Source organism: Hippocampus bargibanti, linkage group LG20 (assembly GCF_051943395.1).
Source record: "Hippocampus bargibanti isolate YZ-2025 linkage group LG20, ASM5194339v1, whole genome shotgun sequence".
Classification (NCBI taxonomy): Eukaryota; Metazoa; Chordata; class Actinopteri; order Syngnathiformes; family Syngnathidae; genus Hippocampus; species Hippocampus bargibanti.
In genome coordinates, this window is record NC_142753.1 from 4,634,848 (window position 1) to 4,645,361 (window position 10,514).

General features: G+C 43.5%; 1 protein-coding gene across 4 annotated transcripts in view; it reads left to right on the forward strand.

Annotated features, from left to right (window-relative positions):
* Positions 1 to 7,477, forward strand: part of trappc9 (trafficking protein particle complex subunit 9) — a 110,005-nt gene extending 102,528 nt beyond the window's left edge. For all 4 annotated transcript variants that reach the window (XM_088986900.1, XM_088986903.1, XM_088986901.1 and 1 more), the window contains 2 exons: positions 6,156 to 6,379; positions 7,000 to 7,477. In XM_088986900.1, the coding sequence (XP_088843026.1) occupies positions 6,156 to 6,379; positions 7,000 to 7,179 (404 nt within the window). In that variant the 3' untranslated portion in view covers positions 7,180 to 7,477. The remainder of the gene's footprint in view (positions 1 to 6,155; positions 6,380 to 6,999) is intronic.
* The last annotated feature ends 3,037 nt before the right edge of the window (positions 7,478 to 10,514 follow it).

Below are 10,514 nucleotides of genomic sequence, written 5' to 3' on the forward strand. Positions count from 1 at the left end.
TATATATATATATGTATATATGTGTATATATATATATATATATATATATATATTAAAGTCTCGTTATATCGATATTCTCGGGAGTCGGAAAAAATATCGATATAACTATAGAAATAGTATCGTAATAAGCAGTACTATACCGATATCAGTACTATACGATATACTATAGCGACTATAGCGCTCTATATATATATATATATATATATATATATATATATATATATATATATATATATATATATATATATATGTGTGTGTGTGTGTGTGTGTGTGTGTGTGTGTGTGTGTGGTGTTGTTTTTATTTGTGCTTATTGTATAGTATAGTATTATATATATACTATACTATAAAATAATATAACACACATACACACACACACATATATATATATATAAAATATCCTCCTCGTCTCACCCACCATGGGTGGTGTCTGTCCCCATTTCAGCTCGGGTCCTCTACCAGAGGCCAGGAAGCTTGAGGGTTCTGCGCAGTATCCGTGCTGTTCCCAGCACTGCGCTTTTCTGGACCGAGATATCCGATGTTGTTCCCGGGATCTGTTGCAACCACTCGTCGAGTTTGGGGGTCACGGCCCCGAGTGCTCCGACCACCACAGGCACGACTGTCACCTTTACCTTCCAGGCTCTCCCCAGCTCCTCTCTGAGCCCTTGGTATTTCTCGATTTTCTCATGTTCCTTCTTTCTGATGTTCCCATCACTCGGGACCGCTACATCCACGACAACGGCTTTCCTTTCCCCTTTATCTATGACCACGATATCTGGTTGGTTGGCCATTACCATCTTGTCAGTCTGTATCTGGAAGTCCCACAGGATTTTTGCTCGGTCATTCTCCACCACCTTGGGAGGTGTTTCCCATTTTGACCTTGGGGTTTCCAGTCCATACTCCGCACAGATGTTTCGGTAGACTATGCCAGCCACCTGGTTATGGCGCTCCATGTAGGCTTTCCCTGCCAGCATCTTACACCCTGCAGTTACGTGTTGGATTGTCTCAGGTGCCTCTTTGCACAACCTACACCTTGGGTCTTTTCTGGTGTGGTATATCCCTGCCTCTATGGCTCTGGTGTTCAGGGCCTGCTCTTGGGCAGCCAGGATGAGTGCCTCTGTGCTGTCCTTTAGGCCAGCCCTCTCTAGCCACTGATAAGACTTCTTGAGATCAGCCACTTCTGCTATCGTTCGGTGGTACATCCCGTGTAGGGGCTTTTCCTCCCATGATTGTCCCTCTTCCAGCACCTCATCCTCTGTTCCCCATTGACTGAGACATTCTCTGAGTACATCATCCGTTGGAGCCTTCTCTTTGATGTATTCATGGAGCTTGGATGTTTCATCCTGGACAGTGGCTCTCACACTCACTAGTCCCCGGCCTCCTTCCTTACGGCTTGTGTACAGTCTCAGGGTGCTGGACTTGGGATGGAACCCTCCGTGCATGGTGAGGAGTTTTCGGGTCTTAACATCCGTGGTCTGAATCTCTTCCTTTGGCCACCTTATTATTCCTGCAGGGTATCTGATCACTGGCAGGGCATAGCTGTTTATTGCCCGGGTCTTGTTCTTGCCATTGAGCTGGCTTCTGAGGACTTGCCTCACCCGCTGGAGGTATTTGGTCGTAGCCGCTTTCCTTGTTGCTAATTCGAGGTTGCCATTGGCCTGTGGTATACCGAGGTACTTGTAGCTGTTTTCAATGTCTGCTATTGTTCCTTCAGGGAGTGAGACCCCTTCAGTGTGAACTACCTTGCCCCTCTTAGTCACCATCCGACTACATTTCTCCAGCCCGAATGACATTCCGATATCACTGCTGTAGATCCTGGTTGTGTGGATCAGGGAGTCTATGTCCCTTTCGCTCTTAGCATACAGCTTGATGTCATCCATGTAGAGGAGGTGACTGATCGTAGCTCCATTTCTGAGGCGGTATCCATAGCCTGTCTTGGCGATTATTGAAATATATACGTATATATATATATATATATATATAATTTTATATAATATATATATATTGTGTGTGTGTAAAATCTTTGTCTTACAAATCGTGATCACACTTGGTGTTGTTTTTCTTTCCTCTGTTTTTCTTTGTGCGGCGCTTTGTATGTAGCCGCGTCTGTTTTTCAAGCTCCCCTACCAATGAAATTGAGTTGCTCATCAAATCTCCTGTGTGCCAGTGACATAATGACGGCGAAACAGATAATTAAATGCTTTTCCCCTGTATGGCAGAAAGTGCATCGATCACCTGTTTACCATTCAAACGCAATGCAAGCTTTGTTTCCCCCCCAAAAAAAATTTGACAAGTGGGCTTCCTTTCACTCCAAAGTAGCCCTGGGATAGCGTTTAGCTAACCCGCGTCCCTAATGAGGACGTAAATGGACAATCGTTGTTTGCCCGAGTTCATATGCGTGAAGCACCGATCGCTGCTATTAAGCGTCATAGCACGACATCAAATGTACCGTCGCATTAGCGCGATTGCGCGTCTCTGGCCAAGAGCTAATCACGTCGATGGGCAATTTGGGCCACCAAACAAACATTTCATGTGCCAACAAAAACACCATCCAATACATTCGTCAAAAGGAATCGCGCACGGTTACGCCGAAGGTTACCTATACATACTTAACTTTTATTGTCCAAGGTAAAATTGATTAATTTGTATAATTAGTGGAACAAAATATCGAGCGAGCGGAGCCGAGTAATGAGGCAGGGAAAAAGGGAGCAAATGCGCAGCCGGGCATATGGCAGCGGCCATGTTTAGACCTCGCAATATAGTGTCACTCTCAGGGGAGAGGGGCTAGCTTCATCATCTTTGACTTTTTGTCTCGTTCCCCTCCAGAAAATGAGTCGCTTGCTTGTTTCTCGTCCATTGCGGACTTGACAACACGCTGCTCCCTCAATCATATACGGCAACGTGCTCACAGACCATTTAGAGAGCCAAAGTGACTTCACATGTACCCGTTGCTTGAACGGCGACCAAATTGATACGAAATGACAAATTTATCAGCGTTTCTATAACGTTGCGAGCAAATCACGATGTTTTAGTACTTGGCGAGGCTGCTCACGTTTTATGCTCGCGGGCTCCCACCTCGGTGACCCCATATATAGCGTATCATATGAGACCTCGCCACAGCGGTGATTGTTGGTACCAGGATGAATGATGAAGATAATGCGTTTTGAAAACGGCTAGCGGGCTAGCTCACTGGGGGGGGGGGGGGGGGGGGGTCTGGGGGCGTCTCAACGTCCAATCTGTTGCAGCCTCACTCGATTTTCTATCCCACGTGGGGCCCCTTAACATTTCACGTTATCAAGATAGCTAGGTAGCAGGCTAATGTAACAGAAACACGGTAGCCTGAATAATGCATGCAATCCCCCCTAGCTTGCTAACGATGCATGTTAGCAAGATAACTAACCAGCAGGCTAATGTAGCACAAACACGATAGCCTGGATAGTGCATGCAACCCCCCCCCTATCTTGCTAACGATGGATGTTAGCAAAATAACTAGCTAGCAGGCTAACATAACAGAAACATGGTAGCCTGAATAATGCATGCAATCCCCCCTATCTTGCTAACGATGCATGTTAGCAAGATAACTAGCTAGCGGGCTCACGTAACAGAAACACGGTAGCCTGAATAATGCATGCAATCCCCCCTATCTTGCTAATACCGCATGTTAGCAAGATAACTAGCTAGCTCCTTAATGTTTCACGTTATCAAGATAGCTAGCGTGCAGGCTAACGTAACAGAAACACGGTAGGCTGAATAGTGCATGCAATCCCTCCCAATCTTCCTAATGATGAATGTTAGCAAGATAACTAGCTAGCAGGCTAACGTAGCAGAAACATGGTAGCCTGAATAATGCATGCACTATCCAGGCTACCGTGTTTCTTTTATGTTACCCCTATCTTGCTAACGATGCATGTTAGCAAGATAACTAGCTAGCAGGCTAACGTAACAGAAACACGGTCGCCTGGATAGTGCATGCAATGCCCCCTATCTTGCTAACGATGCATATTAGCAAGATAATTAGCTAGCAGGCTAACGTAACAGAAACACGTTAGCCTGAATAGTGCATGCAATCCCCCCTATCTTGCTAACGATGCATGTTAGCAAGATAACTAGCTAGCAGGCTAACGTAACAGAAACACGGTAGGCTGAATAGTGCATGCAATCCCACCCAGTCTTCCTAATGATGAATGTTAGCAAGATAACTAGCTATCAGGCTAACATAACAGAAATATGGTAGCCTGAATAATGCATGCACTATCCAGGCTACCGTGTTTCTTTTATGTTACCCCTATCTTGCTAACGATGCATGTTAGCAAGATAACTAGCTAGCAGGCTAACGTAACAGAAACACGGTCGCCTGGATAGTGCATGCAATGCCCCCTATCTTGCTAACGATGCATATTAGCAAGATAACTAGCTAGCAGGCTAACGTAACAGAAACACGTTAGCCTGAATAGTGCATGCAATCCCCCCTATCTTGCTAACGATGCATGTTAGCAAGATAACTAGCTAGCAGGCTAACGTAACAGAAACACGGTAGGCTGAATAGTGCATGCAATCCCACCCAGTCTTCCTAATGATGAATGTTAGCAAGATAACTAGCTAGCAGGCTAACATAACAGAAACATGGTAGCCTGAATAATGCATGCACTATCCAGGCTACCGTGTTTCTTTTATGTTACCCCTATCTTGCTAACGATGCATGTTAGCAAGATAACTAGCTAGCAGGCTAACGTAACAGAAACACGGTCGCCTGGATAATGCATGCAATCCCCCCTATCTTGCTAACGATGCATGTTAGCAAGATAACTAGCTAGCAGGCTAACGTAACAGAAACATGTTAGCCTGAATAGTGCATGCAATCCCCCCTATCTTGCTAACGATGCATGTTAGCAAGATAACTAGCTAGCAGGCTAACGTAACAGAAACACATTAGCCTGAATAGTGCGTGCAATCCCCCCTATCTTGCTAACTATGCATGTTAGCAAGATAGCTAGCTAGCAGGCTAACATAACAAAAACACTGTAGCCTGAAGAACACGCCCCCGGCCCCACATCTACACGCACACATGGCGGTTTCACCCCGATATCTGTCCATCTGCACGCCTCCTCCCCAACATACTCAAAACACCACTCAGCTCTTTCATCAGCTTGTCACACGGCATCAGCGACTGTGACTCATGGTGTTTATCGCCGCCGCGGGCACGACACCGCGCTCTCTACGACATTCGCTGCCTGTGCAGGTGTGTGTGTGTGTGTGTGTTTGCACCCGTGTGTGTGTTGAATTGACTCGTTCAAATCAAATCACTGCATTGGTATATCAAGAAGAAGGGTCACCTCACGAGAGCTTTGTAGAGTTGGCTTGAACTTGCCCTTTCTTAAGTGAATGAAACATGTAGACGAAGCTTGTCGTTTGGGATTTTCAAGGCTTGCAAAGTGCCCCCTTGTTCGTGACGTCACGCCAGGATACTCCTTCACAAACTGCCTTGCTCCAGAATCAAAACAATGGCTTCAGAGAGTTCAGATTCGGAGAAAATGCTTTCTTGTTAATCATCCAGTTATGAGTATGATTCAAATAGTTCTGAAGAGGAAAGCATAAATGTTTGCAATCGATTAAAGAAGTCCTTCCGTATCAATTCGAGCCGTCTGGACTCCAATGTAGCGTCCAGAAAATGCACGAGATGGCGCACAAGCTCCGTTGGAAATGGGCTGATTTGTCCGCTGGGAATTTGTGTCAATGTACACCTTCTTTATACATGTTAGCGCAATTGGCTGTGACACACAACGATTCACCATGGCGTTATTTATGTAGTTTTCCTTCAAATTGTGTAGTGTTTTCAGGCGAAAAAAAGTACCCAAAATGCATTGTGTGTGGTTTTCTCGGTCAGAGTGTGCCGTCACTTCGGGCATCGTCATCAACTCGAAAACAAGACTTCATGACTAATCACCGTGAGTCTTAAAATGTAAAATATAGCTATATGCGGTGGACTCTTTGTAAAACGCGCTCAGTTGAAGTCATTTGAAGTGATTCTACAAATTATGGACGCAACTTGTCCGGAGGCGTCGGTTGTCCTTTAATGTACTTTGATTTTCACACGATTCTTTGAAAAAAGTTTCAAATGTTGTGCAAATACAAATGTCGGCCATCTTTGTTTCTGAAGACGTGTTGGTGAACGGGAAGCCGTGCGACTGCGACGTCGTCGCCGACTGCCGAGTGGGCGATGCCGTCTCCCTGGAGATCAAGCTGACCAATCGCAGCGAGAACGCCGTGGGGCCGCTGGCGCTCACCGTGGTACCCTATCAGGATTACCAAAACGGGGTCCAGAACTACGACCTGGGCGACGCCGTCACCTTCATTGGTTCCAACACGTTCTGCATCGACATGGTAACGTCGACATCGGCCGATCCGCCGGCAACATGAAATGTTTTTGACTTGCGAGGATCAGATCATTTTTAACTCATTCACTGCCAGACATTGTGCAAAAATGTGTCCGCTCCAGTGCCAGGGTTTTTGTCATTTTCACTCATTTTGCAGGACCCTCAGAATATTCAGTTTTAGGACTACAGAAACATTCAATGTAGCGTAAGAAACCTTAGACTCTATTCTTTCATCAGGAAAACAAAGAGTTAATTCATAAGTTATATGGGTCTCGAGTTATCTGAGCTTGAAATGGGGGCGACTGTCCAAAATACAATACATATTGATATATGTAGCGCTTTAACAGCTGAATCTAACAAAGCGCTGACATGGACAAAAGGCAAATGCTGCCCCCTCATGGGAGAGAAAAACGTTGCCAGAGGTCTGACCAGCGCTTTACACTTTTTCAATTACCGAATATATTTTGGCAATGGCAGCGAATGAGTTGAATGCAATTTGCATGCTCTGTTCTTTGTGATTCAAAGTAGGTCACGAGGGAATAACGGTTTTGGTTGGCACATCTGCCGAAACGAAGACTTTTTCACCCCTTCCACACACCCTCCCTTGCTTGTCTCTACTCTGCGCAGGTGCAACCCAAAGAAAAATCCATTTGCACGGGCGCTCTGCTTTTCCTCTACACCGGCGATTTCTACCTAAACATCAAATTTCAGGACGACAGCGGCGGGCGGGAGCTGCCTTTGGCCTGGTTCACGCTTCCAAGCGTGCACATCCGGACAATAGACACGCTTTTCAAGGACGCCCCTTGACCCCTCGCCCAGCCCCACCTCTTTTGCACAAACTGATTCCATTTATGTTCATATGTATAAATGAAGTCGGCATCCCGTGTCAAATGTCCTTTTTAACGTAAGGCCAACAGCGTTTGGGCGTTTAGCTAGCCATCGAGACCGCTGAGCTAGCCCGGCTAGCTACCGTGTTGAATATATACGTCGGTAAGTTATTAGTAATTTTTTTCTGGATTTGTTTTCCATCCAAATGGAAAAGTACAGATGAATAGCGCTGATATAACTGTAAATAAAGAAAATCAACTAAGTTGTTTTTTTAACACCCCCTCTGATGGCTGCCATCGGTCCAACACAAAAAGTGTCATTCCCCCCCCCCCCCCCCATTTTCATCTCTGCATGTTTTTCCGGAATCGGCATATCTCTGACTCGGCTCCAGCGGCAAAGTGACAAGATAATGTGCAAGCCCAAACCCCCCCCCTCCCCACCTCATACGGGCAGGGGGTGGGGGGGGGGGTGTTACATCATGTTGCAGCACCAAAGAGTAGGTTCTTTCAGTGCTTGTGACAGACAGGTGAGTTGGTGTTTGAAATTTAAATATGCACTGATCATTTTCACCCTTTTTGTTCATCGGCAAGTTTCTTACATTTTCTGCCAACCCCCCCCCCCCCAAACGGAGGCGCTACCGCCCGGACGAATGGCTTTCGATAGCTCCTTCTAAGGTACTGGTCCAAACACAAACACACTATCACACACTTTTCAGCCTTAATTCTTCTTTTCCTTTTGGCTTTTCCCTTCAAGGGATCGCCACAGCAAATCAGGGTCCTCCATCTTTAGAGGTTTGATCCGCATGTTTGTTTTGACCAAGCTTTTATGTTGGATGCCCTTCCTGAAACAACCCTCTGTATTTATCCAGGCTTGGGACCGGCACAAGAAGACTTATGTCCCTTTGTGGCTACAGAACAAGCAACTCGCTCAGTAAAACACAAAATAGTCATCGGCACAGCAACATTCAAAAAAGCAAAAACTATACTCACCATAACCTAGCAAATAAATACGGATTAATTATAATCCACTGACTTTGTCCATTAAACCGAATATGCTGGTGCCATCGTTTTGATATTTTCAAAGCCGCCATATTGTCTTTCAGAAGGATGGCTTGTTGAAAATGTGATCCAAAAAAAGAAAATAAAAGGAAAACAGAGAATGATCATGTCTGTAAGGCCTAGCCGATACTTATGATAGATTTCCAGTGATAATCGACATCATAAATTGATCGTTTCATCGCTGTAATTAAGTAAATATTGAAGACAAGTGGGGCAGGGGGCTTTCCCTATCATGTTCCATGATGGATGGATGGAATTGCCTTTATTAGTCTCGCAGTGGAGAAATTAGCATTTGTAATAATAATAATAATAATCATCATCATCACAATCATAATCATAATTATAATTATAATCATAATTCTAATAATAATAATTGCATCATCACCATCATCATAATTATAATCATAATTCTAGTAATAATCATAATTCTAGTAATAATAATCATAATTATAACAATAATAATAATCATCATCATCATCATAATCATCATTATAATCATAATTCTAGTAATAATAATAATAAAATAATAATAATAATCCATTTCATTTATAAGCGCCTTTCAAAATTCTCAATGACACTTTACAGTCACAGGATATTCTTTCTGCGGGTGAGCAGCGGCGGCCACACGCCTATATCTTTGTTTTCATTCATGATTGTTTCGATGAATATTTTGGCTTTTGAGCCTGAATTAATTTTTTGAATATATTTTAACTGGATCCATATACTGTACATGACAATATATGTAAAAATGTCACAATATTTTTTTTTTTTTTAAACACCCAAAAAAAATCTTAGCCAGGATATTTTTCTCATCCCTCGTGTCCATCAGCAGCCTACGTTAACCTGCTAGCTTGAAAAGTTGTTAGCGTCGATGAGTGATGGGCTTTGTCGCTGTAGATCAGCTGCGACCTCAAAAGGGTCCCCCCCACTGCATCACCGGGGCGTCATCAATCAAAAGTGTGCCACAAAAAAAAAATACAAATAAAATGGAATTAGAAGAAACAAAAAGTGGCGATTATAATGATCGGCCTTTACTAGTTGTACGAATTTTTCAGCGTTGTGACAATTGCTAACGTACTTTCTGCCGGCGCCATCGATTTTGCCCGCAGAGAAGTATATCATGACGAGCTTGTTAGCATTTGTCGCTATCGAGGTGTGACAGTGCTAACAAATCATCTCAAAAGACAATGACAAACGTCCCAGCGGCCAGGAGAACAAAATGCTTGCATTTAAATCCTTTGAGCCGAATGGGCGTACGCACACATTGACAGGATAACTTTATAACTTTTAACGGGGTTACAAATTCTGTAACATCAATACTATACTCTGTGGCAAACAAGATGCTAATTTGCTTCCCTGATCTTAATCGTAATTATCATATTTTCTGCATATTTTTTTCTTCTTTCAAAAGCGGACCATGCCCCTTATAATGCGGTGCACCTTATGTATGGTAGAGGTTTTTAAATGTAATTTGTTGAAGGTGTGCCTTATATTCCAGAAAATACGATAATTTCTTTTAATTGGCACCCAAATCATTTTCGTAGAAATCCATTGACTAAAATGAAAAATGCATTAAAGTATGAAATATGCTCTGACGTGACTATGCTAGGCTAACAAAATTTGCCCAAAAAATGTGGCCACTCCAGTGCCTGGGTTTATGTCATTTTCACGCAGATTGAAGGACCCAAAGAATATAGAGTTTTAGGACTACATCAACATTCAGTGCAGCATAAGAAACCGTACACTCTCTTCTTTCATCAGAGAAAAAGTTAATTCCTAAATGATATGGGTCTGGAGTTATCTGAGCTTGAAATGAGGCACTTGGTTGCCTTATGTTTTCAAGAACGCTTTCATACCAAAAAATAGCATAATTTCAGAGGAATTAATTGTGAAGAAATATTCGTGAATAGTATATTTAAAAAAAGAAAAACACATCTAAGTGAAGAACAGAGAAAAATGGTACTGTAACTTGATTGCACTGTAAGTCATCGCCATGGAGACAAAGCTAAGCGCTTGCCATAATTAAACTTTCCTTCTGCGAGCGTCTCCGTCGCGAGTGCATTAGCGCTTCCGTGGGTGGTCTGCGTTTGGCCCGAGATTTGATGTTGACCACAGGGGAGTTAAATATAGTGTGCGCTTCTAGATGCCGTTGATTTGGCGCCTGTGTTTTGTTACCGAGTTTGTAAGAGTAAAAATAAATATGTTCATAAATCGATAAAAATAAAATTGGGCAGTGCTTCCCCTTTAAGAAACATT